Source organism: Centrocercus urophasianus, unplaced genomic scaffold, assembly GCF_019232065.1.
Source record: "Centrocercus urophasianus isolate 14NV4802_14NV808 unplaced genomic scaffold, USGS_Curo_1.0 seq_12, whole genome shotgun sequence".
In the NCBI taxonomy this organism is placed as follows: Eukaryota; Metazoa; Chordata; class Aves; order Galliformes; family Phasianidae; genus Centrocercus; species Centrocercus urophasianus.
Genome location: NW_024884364.1, coordinates 32905268 through 32920435, shown reverse-complemented (window position 1 = coordinate 32920435; position 15168 = coordinate 32905268). Strand labels below are relative to the sequence as shown.

At 40.5% G+C, this 15168-nt stretch overlaps 1 protein-coding gene across 1 annotated transcript in view; it reads right to left on the bottom strand.

The window, feature by feature from the left end:
- Positions 1-15168, bottom strand: part of ABCG1 (ATP binding cassette subfamily G member 1) — a 53502-nt gene extending 38334 nt beyond the window's left edge. The window contains exons 1-2 of the mRNA XM_042810971.1: positions 15112-15168; positions 12008-12251 (exon numbers count right to left, since the gene is read on the bottom strand). Of these exons, the coding sequence (XP_042666905.1) occupies positions 12008-12251; positions 15112-15153 (286 nt within the window). The 5' untranslated portion in view covers positions 15154-15168. The remainder of the gene's footprint in view (positions 1-12007; positions 12252-15111) is intronic.

Here is a 15168-nt window from a genome sequence, read left to right as displayed (position 1 = left end):
GTTGCAAAATTGAGGGCTTGTAAGTCCAGGTAGTATCAACTAGAAGAGTATGGACCAGCTGTTGCACTAACAGTGTCCAAAACCAGTCAGGAGATCTCCTTTGTGTGTATGTAACCCACAATCAGACTTTAATCCTGATCAGCTAGTGGGGACAAAATGCAGCAAGCCATCTATATTTTGTATATTTGCATGTGCTATCCGCATCTACGTGGGTGGAGCAGAGGCACTTCTGTGTTTGTGCAGGTCCATATGACTGGCTGTGTGCAATGCATATATGGACGTGTTTGTGTGCCCAATGGAATTCATGTCCTGCCTCCTTACTAAGCGGATCTGTAAATATAGGACCAAGGCTGCCATGGAGCCATTGGACTGGGGCAGGAATAATAAATCCCCTTCCCCAGGAATAATAAATTCCCAAAGCTCCATTAGACTTGGCTACGACTAATAGCCTTGTTTTGCAATCATCAAAATGAGAAATTCTTGCAGATTTCTTATAAATAACTTGCATTTCTGATTGAAAAAAAAAAATCAATCTGACCCACCTGGTTTTCAGTAAGGTCATAGAATCATATCACAGAATTACAGAATGGCTTAGGTTGGAGGGTACCTTAAAGATCATCTAGCTCCAACCCCTCTGCCATGGGTGGGGTTGTCAATCACTATCAAGCTGGACAAGGCCCATCCAACCTGCCCTTGAATACCTTCAGAAATGGATTGCCCACAAACTCTCCACATGGTTTGTTCCAGTGCTTCACAATCCTGTGAGTAAAAAATTTCTTCCTAACATCTAACTTAAATCTATCCTCTTTTAGTTTAAAGCCATTTCCCCTTCACCTGTTTCTGTAAAACCAGGTAAGAATTTGGTCCCTCTCCTTGTAAACTTCCATCAAGTACTGGAAGGCCACTGTGAGGTCTCCCTGGAGCCTTCTTTTCTACAAGATGAACAAGCGTGGCTCCCGAAGTTTTCTTCATAGGGCAGGTGCTCCAGCTCTCTGATGATCTTTGTGATATGCCTCTGAACCTGTTCCAATGGTTCTGCATCCCTCTCATACTGAAGATGCCATGCTTGGGCACAGTACTCCAGATAGGGCCTTACAAGGGCAGAGTAGAAGGAGACAATCAACCCTCAGGATACAGCTCAGGATATGGTTGGCTTTCTGGGATGCAAGCGCACACTGCTGGCTAATGTCTAGTTTTTCATCCATCAGGATTCCAAAGTTCTTCTCTGCAGGGCTGCTCTCAATGAGCTCTTCTCCCAGTCTCTGATCCAGAATCTGTATGCTTAGCATTTACTTATTGTTAATTTCTTCCCCTGGGGCAAATTCTCCTTCAAGTAATTCTGCAAGATTCAGGGTCAAAAAAAAAAAAAACCCAAAGAGCAACTTACCATGGAGTGCATTTTTTCTTATTTTTCCAGATCTCAGATTTCTCTCCTGCTGGTCTACAACATTCACCTCTTTGAATGGGAAAGGAAGTAGAGCTCACTCACCGATGGACACCCACAGACGGTTTTATGGGCCTCAAATGGTATTTTAGGCAGTCGGGCCTTGACAGTCATATTTAGTAAGTTGGCTGAAATTACTATTTTTCTGACCCAGGTAAAATAACTTTTCTTACTCTATGAACAAAGCATTTAACTTCAGTCCCCATCCTTTTAAATGCGCTCATTTACCAATTCTAGCCCTGTTATGCCTGTGCAATTTGAGCATTTAATTTCTGAAGCATTCAAGATAACAACTGGATCATGATTAAAAAAATTATATTAGCCATGCTCTGCTAGTGTAGCCTCAACCACTTCAGCACCTCCTTAAGCACAAAAGAGATGCAAAAGCGCAGAATTTAATTCTATTGCATAATGAGAATAATAAAACCCTCAAGTTTTTTTATTTTTGTTTTTTTGGTATTAACTAGCTGCACTGTTTCCTTTCTTTTCCTGACCAGTGTGAAAACCCACTCTCTGAAGATTGGCACAAGAAAGAGATAAGGTTTCATTCTCATCTACCTCAGAACCTAACCATGGCATGCTCCATCTTCTCCTTGCTGCTGTAGCAGATGTATTGCAACTATAAACAACATTTGTTATTATTCTAAACATGCAAAGCAGGAAGAAATATTATTCTTACACAGAAGATGTAGATTGTAGATGCTAGATGAGAGGCAGATGGTAAATTATTTGCAAAGCCAAGGTCTCTCTCCTTCATTTTTCTTTGGAACAGGTACATAAGGAATGATGAACAAAGAAGCGGTTAACTCAGTTTAACTATTACGTAATTCCACGTACTTCTTTCTGTTAACAATTTGGACTACTTCATCCTTATACTTCCTAAAGAGAATTAAGTCTTCAAATTGCATCTGTTTCTCTCATCAAAACCAACAACCTAAACGAACTGTAGATGAGAATACAAGCCTAGCAGTGACAATAAAGTCCAATCAGGAAACACAGCTAAAAAGGTTTCCACAGCATGACTAAAGTCATAATGCAGTATAAGTCTATAGCCATACCACTTCCTAGGAGGAATTATTTTGTCCTTGTTCTACAGATACTAGCACAGCACGAGTGTTTCTCTCTTACATTCTTTATCAAATATTCATTCTAAAATGTTATTTTCTAAAAAGAGGAAGTAACCAAAGGTCAAATAACCTCAAATGTCTGCACTAAAGCATATAGTTCACAAGGGAGTAATTGTCAATTTACTTGCATTTTTTTTATTACCACTGGTGGGATATTTCAGTAGGCCTTCTAATAATAAGTTAAGGAATAAATGAAATATATACGAACACTTGCTTGTAGGAAGCTACTGAGATTCAAATAGTTACTGAAAACAACTGTAATTCCTTGCACTTCTATCTAAGTTCCATGACCCACTTCCATCAGATTAAAATACTGTTTTGGAGATGAACACGTTAAAGAATTGATTGAAAAGGAACACCAATTCTTCAACACATATTTTATTAAACTTTAACTTCTTTTCATGCCTTTGAGAGTTGGCAAAAAAGCAATTAACATTTGGAAGAATTTGAAGACCCTAGTCTTCCTTCTTCCTAGTGAAGGCACACTTTGCTATCCAGAAGATGACGATGTTACTAAGAGAACTCAATTTTCCACACGGTACAATCTAAGCAAGGGCTTCTTGTTTTGCTGTGTTCTATGCTGATGGAATTAAGCAGAAACTGGTAGCTTCTTGGTTCAAAGCCTAGCTGGCACAGTAGGCAGGCAATCTAAACCTAACATCTCAGCTTGTTACTGTCCCAGTACTTCTGATAGATAAAAAGGCAGAACTCAAGCAGAAATCTCTGATACAAAAATTGGTTATATAAATTGCATGACTGCACGTGATGCCTTTTGAAGTAATACCTCAAAAAAAAAAAAAAAAAAAAAAAAGGACATTTTGTCATACTATATGAATATCACAGGAAAGTTTCAACAAGGTTTTTTATTAAAGTTATTAAATAATGAATGTGACAAAAAGGTAGATGGATGGCTCTCAAATAAATGAAACAGCAGATAAAGCAATAGGAAACAAGAGGAGTCAGTAGTCAATCAATGGTGAAAGTCTACTCCTGAGTTTCAGGGGATCTGTATTGAGATATGGGCAGTTCGCCTCACTCCTAAATGATCTGAAAAAGGAGGCAAGCAGCACAGTGACAGCATGAACAGAAGTCTGTGTAGGTTCTGAGTGCACACAAATAAAGGAAAAATCCACAAAGGGCTGTCAGTTGCAAGAACCCAGGGAATATTCTCACATTCTTCCCAAAATACTTACCTTTGCCTACTGTCAGACAACGGACATGGGATCAGTTGGACCTTCTCTGACTTTGTGCAACAGTAAACTGACTTAAATTCCCAAGCTATCTTTTTGCCAGAATGTTAGACTTCTGTCCTTACATGCAGTGAGAGTACACAAGCCACGCTGAGGCATAAGACCATCCAGACTAATGCCACGTTTTGAGTAGTATCATGTTTACTGAACTCTATCTTCCCAAAGCCAGTGAGTTTATGTAGAAGAATGCTACAGGGAAGCTTGAGGGAATTAATTTCTTAGAGAATACAGAGCTGAACTCTGAGATCTTAAATCCTCTGAGAATAAAAGATCTGTCTTAAGTCCAAGTGTAAGTTTAGACGCTGTGGGCTTACAGAAGGGCACTTTCCAAAACAACATGTGATCACAGAAGTAAAAACAGACTCAAAAACATTTTTACACTTGCACTAGCTTCTGTTCTTGGTTGGTGTGATTTTTTTTTTTTATTTTTTTTTTAATTTATCTTCTCTCTTACTGAGGCCATATGAACTCTGATCAAACGTCTAATGACCAAAGTCTTCAATTGCAAACTAATCTTTACCTAATCTTTGGATACATCTTCAGACTATGACCAAACTCTACTTTGAAATATCATTGTGCAAAAAAAAATTATATCCACATTCCAGTTTATGGTTTGTTATGCCATTATCAACGTGGTGCAGCTACACACCTTCAGATGGTGCATGCTTTCTCCTCATTACCTCAAGCAAGAGATCTGAATATGGGCAGGGGACAGCAAAGCACTTCATCAGACCCTACTAAATATAAAAAGAGCTGCAGTGGAGAACTATCAGGGTGAGTTACAGCTAGCCCCCAACACATGCTCCCTGTGAGATGGAAACAGTGGAGACTGCAGCTAAAACTCCTAGCAGCCCATCACCACTGCAATCACCACTTTGTTTGCATATAAACTCTGAAATGTCTTAACAAGTCTCTCTCCAAAACTTCCTTTCTTGGCCACAAGTCTTCAAAACAGCAATTAAAAAAATGCATCACAGTAAAACATTAGGTAGTATGAAAAACACTGAGGTCACAGTAATGTTTGGTTCTAATAAACAACACGTCAAAGTGAAAAAAGGAAAACACGTTTTACTCATGCAGTAACTCAGCGATCAAGACTCACTGAATCAAGCTCAGACACGCACAGAAGGAAATCCTACAGCAATAACCATGGGCTTCATATGGAGGAAAAGAAGTAATCCTAATATTTCCGTGGAACCACTGCTGAAGGAATGTCATTCTTGTCTGGGAAGCAGTAAAACAATCGGACAAACAGGCTGACCAAGATTTGTCCCTAGTAACCCTTATTTCATACAACGTGCAAGATGATGCTAAGAATTATTATAAATCTATTAATAAAATGCAGTGAATTATTCCAGTAACAATGAGTTGTCAATGTATTTTTAACATACTGAGACAGCTTAAGTAATACAAGAGAAACTGCACAATTTTATCGAGGCTGAAACGTGAATTTAGAAATCCTGTTAGCAGTCATGTTTTGTTTTCATTAATTTCACTAATATTTTAAGTAACTGAAAAAGAATCCACAAAACATTTTGTTGAAGAGCTTTTACTAGCATCACAGCTCATTTCAACCAGTTTAACTTGTTTATTTGTTCTAACATATGGATCCTAATTTGCACACATTCTGCTCCCTGAGATGAAACCACGCTCTCAGACAAAACAGGCAAAACCAGAGAAAACAATGCAACCCATCTGTTGGAGAAAGCCGAGAAACAAAAAATCCCCCTCCTGCAAACGGTTTTTTTTTGTTGTTGGTTTTGGTGGTTTTTTGTTGGTTTTTTTTTTTTTTTGTTTTGCTCTTTACCGCTCATCTCTTCCTCTCCTCTTAGCAACAGCACATGGAACAGCCAACCAGGACCCGCTCCCGGCGCTGGAGCATCACAGCCGGGGTTACTGCCGTGCACTGACCGCCAGTAACCGCGAGCCTGGCAGCCCGGGCATGCGGCACCTCTACTGCAGTGCACCTGCTGGGGATGAGGACAGGCTTTTTCTGACTCCTCTGGCAAGGATTAGCAAATAATTTAGGGCAAATCCCACCCCCCCCTCGCTCCCCCTTCTCTTTATCTTTTGGGTCCTTGGATATCTCCGAGAGGGGGGGGGGGGAATCTTTAAAATGAAGTCACTGCAAAGATGCAGCAAAAAGAAAAGCCAAGCTTAATAAAAAGAAACAGGTCAGCCCGAGTGCACAAAAGTACACATAGCAGAACAAATTCATAGCAGAGCACCAGAGCGAGTCAGAAAAAGCCAGTCTGTGCTGAGGATTTGACAGTGGGTCACGTTTCCATCTTACTCAGAGATCAATATTAACATAATACACAGACCTCTCAGCTAAAATATCAGTATCAGCTGCTCTGATGACACCATCTCAGACTACGGTGGACACATTCAGTGCCTTTCACAAATGCTGAGCAACCTGCCAAACATTCCATATTACCCCACTGGACACTATGGAGCCATTCAGAATAAACACCGTCCTTCACCTCCCTCCTCTCACGGCCAACCTCCTCTGCATGTTTCATGTGCTCCATCTCAGTTAAGAAGTTGTAATCTTTTAAGAAAATACAGGACCTCTCAAGCTATTTTCCCATGTTCTGAGCTATTCCAGCAACCCCAGAAGAGCAGAACAATGGCTTTTTCTGCTGAGCATGAATTTCTGTTGCTGTTAATCCACTCGGTAAGTAGACCAGATTGCAGCTTGACTGGCTGGAACCCCTACCCTGAAAGGTTACTAGAGATCAAACCCTACCAGCACCTCCATCCCGAGGCAGTACAAATGAGTCACTACCTTTCTCAAAATAACAATGGAGAAATTTCCAACTACACCATTGCCTAATTAACCATGAATACTGACAAGTACTAGAAAAAATGAATTCCCAAGTTCCCATAGAGTTTTAACAGCCAATTTATTACTATTTTCTTCCCAGATGCACTCAAATTATGTAGAAATGATAGATTCCTACATTGTGGCAAAAACACCTAGAAACAAAAGGATAAATGTCTTTTTTTGCATGTGCATATATAATCAAAATAACACTGAAAGAATTACAGCAAGACAGAAGACTGCAAGCTATTTATTGTGCCTTCCTCGTATTTATTTGGGACTATCCATAATTCTATAGTGAAATCACTCATCCTATTCAGATTACTTTATGGTACTCACAACAACAGCACATAAAGCTATGGCACTGACTCTTCTATAAAATCCTCTTGCAAACAGTCTTCAGGCAGTCCTACGTTTAAAACCTACGCCTCAATACATATTTCTGTAGTTTGTATTTTAAGCTGCATTTTCAATCTGAAACAGTTTAAGCAGGTAGTTTAGAAGCCAAGGTAAGAGGCACAGTCTAAGCTCTTTTTCAACCTGATAAGACTGTGAAATTTTGAGCATGGTTTGCTCTGAAGCTCTGTGACATTGCATTTCCTCATTTAAGAAGCCCACATGTGATCTCATAGAGTGCTCTCCCCCCTCTGAATCAGCTGGCTCCCTCATCCTAAAAGAGAAGAGAAGGCATTCTAGGACTAAGCAGTTCTATTCTTTCTTTGAGCGCTGAATTTTCCTTTCTCTTGCTTTGCCAGTTCATCTTAAACTTACAAAACAAAGAATCTGCTCCAGCAGTCCTGGAGGTATCTTATGGAAATCTTGAATCCTGGTGGCCTGCAGGAGACTTTTGCAACATGCTAGAACAAAGATTGGAATCAAAGAGGGAGTCATTTTTGGTTCTGGAAGAGAGTGGTTAGGCTATGATCCTTAACCTCAAAAGATCTGGATCAAGTCATTTATCAGCCTCTTTTCTCTTTCATTCAAAATGAATTCATCCTACCGGTTGAGTAATTCCTATGTGAGGAATTCCTAAGCAATGTGAGACCTTCTGAAAATTTTATCTTTGCAGCATTTTCCAAATTCCCATATTGATAAGAAGTCTTACTGAACTGAATGGGGCAAATAGAGCTTCTTTGATCAAGAGCTCACTTGCCAGATTCATTCCTGTTAACACCACTGACTTAAAGTAGAATTATACCATAAATCAATCAGGCTTAGCGGCAACCAAATCTTTACTATGAGTTTAATGAAAATTTATTAAAACAAGTGGAACAAGCTTTTTTTGTAGCAAGATGCACTTATCAGATAATTCTGAGAATGAAAATGCACTTTCTCGTTTTTAAAGAGAAAATGAGATTTAGTAGATAAATTAAGCATGTTAAGGCCGAGACACAAATCAATGCAGAATTCTAATTTAAGACTAATATGTCATAATTAGTTGCTTTTTTTTTTTTTCCACTGTTGACAAGCAACTCAAATTCAACTTCTCTGTGGTTTTAATAAAAAGTAAATGATATTACAAATAATTAGTTCAACTGTCTGAATGATACAGCAAAGTACAGAACACAATGGCAGAATTACTCACAAGTCCTCCTTTTGTTAATTTATAGTCTAACCTTGACATTACTTTACAATACCATTCTCGCTGAGGGGAGTATATTTTTCTTTATTGTTGCTTTTTATTTGAATTCCTCTCCAACATATTAACATAAATTGTCTTTCAGAGCAAACTATACTCCTCCCTTTATGATCCAACACTTGCTGAAAGGTTTTCACTAATTCATCACAGTTTTGGAAAAAAAGTGTAGAAATAGCAGATTTTTTGTCAAGCTTGATCTTAGAATAGAAACACTACTAGTTTAAAAGGCCATTTTTAGAATGGCATCCCTTGTCCCTTACTGCTATGAACAGCACCAAAGAACAGTATGAACTGAGATACATCTTCCTTTTTAGTTTTTTTCTTTTTTTAAGCTTGTACATACAAGCTTACTGTTGTTTGGTTTTTCTGGTTGGTTTGTTTTTTTGTTTTTTTGTTTTTTTTTTTAATCAGATGGATTTCCAACATTGGACTTTCTACTTTTTGCCTAGTGGAGAAATATTGGCAGTATGTGGACAGTTGTACTAGAAGGTATTGGTCAATTTAAACATCTCACTTCATGGCAACAAGAAATCCTTTTCACACAGAGAATCCCAGTTGAGTGCAGATCTAAGAGAGTCATCAGCATCTGAGGATAAAACATTACCCATCTCCTGAACCTAACACTTTGATGCCTACCTTCATTTAAGAATATTTAGCCAATTCCTTTTTCCATCTTCTATTTTGCTTTTGGAAAACCTTCTCTACTAAAATCAATGCACTTGGATCAATTCTTGGAGTAGGAAGAAAGTTTCTTTCTAGGTTTCCATAGTTTGGTTAGTAACTCGGTGAATCACAGAAGTGTTGCTTGGAAGGGACCTCTGGAGATCTAAACTAGCCTTCTGTCCAAAACATGATGCTCACCAACACCAGATCATGCCAGCTGTGGCTCTGCCTAGCCCAATCTTCCAAACCCCCCAGCATGGAGACACTACACCATCTGAGTGGATTGTCCCAGAACTGCATTCCTCTACGGCTAAAAACATATTTCCTAACACTGTAAGCCATCCAAAATGCAGTATGTCAGCTGGCAATACCTACAGGAATTTGGCTCCAGTGTCTTTAGAGCTGCCCTTTGAGTAGTTTTAAATCACTACAAGCTTACAAGATGATCCCCCAGCTTTCCCTTCACTAGACCAAACAAGAGCAGCTTCCTCAGTCTCTCTTCATACATCGCCAACCAATTTTTCATTTCTCTGATAGACACTTCCTAACCTCCCACTACCTCTGTTGAACTGGAGGATGCAAACCAGATGCAATGTTTCTGTTGTGCTCTCTCCAATGTTAACTGGAGAACCTCCTGGCCACATCCTTCAAAAGGTAGCTCATTACATTGTTTGCCTGACTTGCAGTGAAAGTACTCTTTGGCTTGTATCCAGATTGGCTGAATAAACTCCTCCCAGATCTTCTAGATCCCTGGTCAGCAGAAGAGTGCCAAGACCTGCTGACAGACAGCATTCCTCACAACCACTCAGCAGCTGACCTTAGTGATCCAAGGAAAGACATACAAGGTCTAAGCCAAGTGAGGAGTAGAGAATAAGAACTCCTGCTCATACCCAGGTAACCAGAAGCTGGAGAATCCATGTTTAACAGTCATTCACGCCCACAGCCAAATGCCACAACTGGTCCTTTTTAGCAGCAGGACATTTCGTTGGGATGTGCTCTTTGGTTCAAGCCAAGTCAGCCTCAAACATGTCAACAAATGTGGACAGTGGTTTTTGGTTCGGAACTTCTTGACCATTTTTGGCTAGTAGATAAAGAGGACCAGGTAAAATCCTCCAGTTTTTACATCCTATGAAACTATGTCGAACTATATTGCATTTCTTGGAGGAAAAAGAACTTCAAAATTTGAGTTTATTCTAATAAGATGAAAAATAGTTTTAAATGCATGAAAGTTGTTGTCCAGCCAAGTTCTACATGCAGCCTGACTACGTAATTATAGAATACATGTGCAAACATACAGTTTTGATGTTGAAAAAGAAAAAAGAAAAAAAAAAAAAAAAAAAAATTAAAGCCACAAGTTTGCACTTCCTTCAACAAATAATAACCGTATGCTTAGGCTATCCAGATATGGAACCACTTCCTTGGCCACAGCACAGTGTTTTTCATATCACACATTTCTCTACAATTAAAGCCTTGGTGTTGTGATAATGTCAAAATTTCCAGTCAGCAGCAATGTACTTTGTGAAATAATTTCAAGTGGAACCTCTAAACTAGTGGACTTACATATTCAAAGCAAGTGCAGGTACCTAACATGGCTCTGTCAAGCACCACACTGGCAGGGTCTTATCATTTAAAAATAACTAAAGCACACAACCGTACCAATTTATATTACTAAGAGAGAATTTCTTAAGGAAGAGCAATTATGTCACTTAACACACAAAACTTTCCTTAATATTTCAGTAATTTCTTTTGGGCTTCCTTCTTTTCACTTGGAGGAATTTACTTCACGACCTAGTTTTCCTGTCAGAAAGATGACTAGTCACACACTTACACACACACACACACACACACACACACACACACACACACACAAAACTGCCCTGAAAACACATGGCTTACAACAAAGCAGATGAAAGTATAAAAAGAATGAATGCAAAGCAGATGAAAAAGGACAGAACCACTTCACACCCACCTTTCAAAACTGTAAGAGACCAAAAGTATATAAAGAACAGAGTTGAATATGCCCTCCCAACTCCCATCAATATTTCAGCACTGGAAGCAATGTCTCAGAAATATAAAGGAAAATGTATTGTGAAAAGAAAGTGGTAATGCTTCAATTTCTTGACACGCATCCAATGTCCATACTGTTTTGATGTGCCTTGTGTTGCAGGCTGAGAACTCTGTGCCACGTATTGGCAAATTAAGTAGCAAAATAGCACCCCCGTACTTGGCTAAAGCTCAGGAGTTAGTCCTAGCAATAGCCAGCAATTTCATCAGTTAAAAGAAATCATAAACTTAAAAGATCCCTATCTGAGAAAAACCAGAGTCTTGGAAGAGCTGACAATCCTACAGCTCATGGCACTGATTTCCAAACGCAATGTTTTAAGAGAATAATCATGGTTTCAAATGCCTTCTGAAATTCTTAGATGCTTACTGTTCTTAAAGGATACTTTTAAAATATTTGACAAAACCTTGTTGTAGGAGTAAAAACTAACAAACAAACAAAAACCACTCCCCTCCCCCAACCTCTGCCTTTAAGCTACTGCATGCTCTAATCACCCCCAACAATAAACAAGCAAAATCACAGGACAGATGACTGGCAGCACAGAAGTACAGAACATACTTCAGATACTTTAGAACTGGGAAGCAAACAGTTAAATAAGCTGCAGAATTTCCTGTTTCTCAGAGCACAGAAAAGTTCCCTGTGGCCTCCATATTCCTCAAAACAAAGTGATGTCTGCTTCCAGAGCTGGGTCAAATGCTGCACCTGGGGTTCTAATCAGTCCTGCAGCAGCTTCTTTACGCTCTCTCTTCAGCCATAATACATTTTCTAGTTTTTGTTCTTTGTTTTGTTTGTTGTTTTTATTTTTATTTAGAAGGAACTATTTATCTCCACACTCTTAGGAGTTTGATATATTAAGACCCCAAGTAAAAAGCACTGTGAAAACACGCTTCCCTTACTTGCTTTACTTCACTAACCTACAACAGACTCATTTCAGCTACCATGACTATCCACACAGGCAATAACATTTGTATAGTTACTAAAATATGACTTTTCCTCACCTTTCTTCCTCCACCACGGCCCTTCTTGGACAGAGTAGGACAGTTCTTTAAACTCAATATTTACAGCTGGTCTGCGTGGTAGGTAGGAGAAACGGTGAGCTTCTGTCAGAGTATTGTCCACTTTTTTCAAGTGTCCATTCATCAGTCGAATGTCCAGGTTATCTGTGCCATTTGAGACCACTTCATCCACTGAAACACACACTGACTTTGGTTCGACCATAGTACAAGCGGAATTGCTGGCGTTCTAGAGAGAAAGTTGAAGAAAAAGCAAAGTTCACGTGCTTTTGTTTGGGAACACATTTCAAAACCTCCTGCATAAGAATTATTATTATTTAAAAGTAAAATCCAAGCACATAATCCAGAAAAGTATACTGAAAGGTGAAAAAAACAAAACAAAACAAAAAAAAAGCCACCTTTTATTTGTTCCACCAGTGTCTTCATAGAAGAGGCATAAAAGAGCCTGCGCACTTATGGCACACAGAAGGTGGTACCTTTGGCACTAGTTTCCTCTCAAAAGCTACAAACAGCACATCAGTATCTACCTTCAGAAGTGAACAATTCTTGGACCAGATTAATACTGCAGAAGAATGCAATTTCTAAGTACAGTCACATGTACTCCTTCCAAGAATTGAGTTCTAGATGCTCTAATCCCGGGGCTTGTACTGGGACAGAGTAAAAGGATGAAGAAAGTTAGCTGAACATTTTTTTGTGCAGGAATGTCAAAAGATAGCCACTCAAAAAGTCCAAGATTTATCCCTTCAGATCAGAACACACATCTGTAAATGTGAAATTGTACAAGTTATATTTCTGAAAATTTGGAAATGTGCTGTTTTCTGTCTTATCTGCTTGTGTAGAGATAGTTCTGGAGACTCTGCAACCTACAGCAGTACAAGAGGAAAGCACAAAGATTTCCATCCAAAATCTTTCCTTATTTGACAGCAATCCCTAATGGAAATCTTATCAGCTACATAAACATACTAAACCCTGTTCCAGTACTAGCACTGCTGACACTGCAAGGTCAATGCTCTCAGCTCACAGCCTCTTGCCATGCTTTGCCCAGCACAGCACTCAGTGCAATTCCACTTGTCATTCTTTGGACTGAAGCTCTTTCCTTTCCTCTGCTGATCATACCAGGGCCTGCAGCCTGCCCTTCTCTTCTAATTTACACACACAAAATCTGAACTTTTTCCATTTCTTTTACCCAAATGAGCACCTTGCATCAATATCAACAGGGTCCATCCAAAGCCTAAAGGAAAACAGCCAGGAATCTTCTTCAGCTAAACAGAATTTTGAACAGTTCAGAGGATGTCCTTTACTGTCAGTATGTAACATCATATGTCATGTAACATCTGTGTAACACCTGTGTAGTTGTCTACTATAACATGTTTTTAATGCAGATCTGTATCAGAAAATAATTCCATAGTTGGCTTATGGCCAAGGCTTTCCATCCTGTCACCGCTATCCAACAGCCTACATCACTCCAAAGATATCTGCTGAAAAGCAGATGTCCTACGCTTCTTTCAAAGGCGTGAGTCTTGAACACTCTCAACAAGGAGCTGTAGGTCATGCCACTGCCAGCTTCTATTCGCCCTCCAGAGCAACTATGTCACACTGTCACTTCAGAAGTCGATACATTTCTGCTGTGCCACTGTCATCCTCTCTGTTAGGGAGAATGGTCTCCCCATTTATATGGGGAAAGTAGTGCTTTCCAGATCGGGCACTTACCATGAATGCTGATGAAAAACCCTAAATCACAGTCCTACAAAACCAGTAGAGTCCGGAGTCCTACAAAACCAGAAGACCACAGTCTTCCAATTCCTCTTGGTTCTAGATGTAAAAATCCAATCTGCTCACCACACTGTCTTAGGTGAACGACTTTAATTATGCTCTCAAGTGACTGAGAGGTCAGGTATCCAGTAACACTTACTCCTGATTTCTTAAAGAATTGATTGTAATGGCTCGGAATTTGAACAAAACAAGTGTAATGTGAAACATCTTAGGCTTGAGTCATTAAAGCAAGGGGACCTCCCTCTTCCTTTAAAAAATAATGAGATGGTGTGTTAATAACATTCTTTACTGAATGTTTTCAAGGCTTAACTTTGAAACTCTCTGATTGCTTAGTTCACAGAACCTTCTGAACGTTTTCACGTGTCAGAGAGAATATCAAAAAAGAAGCCCTCAATGAGCAGGTCACCTTGAGCACTCAAGGGACAGTGAGGGCTCCTCCAGCTTATTTCAATCCAGAAAGAAACATGCCTGCCAGACAACTTTAACCAGCTGTGAGTAGGAAGCCAGAGACTCATATTCCTGGGATACTGAGCAAACCGTTCTGGTCTTTGCATGGATTGAAGCATCTGCTTACAGCAGACCATGACACAACCTGTCCAGCCCTTAGGTCACACGCCAGCCTCTTTGGGGGACACTGCCCCAGAGGGCTGGGGCAAATGAATCCCGCTGGCCGTCAGGTGGGCGCTGCCAGTTCACAGAGCCGCAGCCCTGCACAGTGATTCTTTAGGCACACTTCCGTACAAACACAAACAAGATGCTCTCTGCTCATTGACGCAGCGATGTGTGCAGACATCAAACCGTTGTCCGTCTCAAACAGACAGAAATAGCATATGTACTGAAAGACAGCGTTACATCGCAGCTGAACTCACGCCGTTGTATTCCTCAGCTTCCCGTACAGCGCTCAACCGCTTGCTGGTGTTTACCAGACACGGCAGCAGACACGGCAGTGAAACGGTCCCCCACGCTCTGCAAACAACTTCCCTCTCTCATCAAACCGAGGCCGTTACGCACCAAGCCGATGCTATTATGCAAAGACCCGGAGAGGTTACGGTCCTCCCGCAAATCTGTTTTGAGAACCATCGGAGAACGCCCGCAGAAGCCCCTAATCCCCTTCAGCAGCTCAAGCCTAGAGGTAACTGCCGGTCAAACTCCGTCGTCCTTACAGCTGCCGCTGCCGGGCTGCCCCACCAACCCCCACCCCACAGCCGCCCCGCGCCGACGGTCACCCCCCGCCCTCTGCCCGCTGCCCGCTGCCCCTCACGCCCCCTCGTTCCCCGCTGACCCGTGAGGAAGCACGCAAGCAGGTCACCCCTTACCAGAGCGGTGCCCAGGGAGAAAGCCGCCATCAGGCATGCCATGTGCCCCGCTGCCCG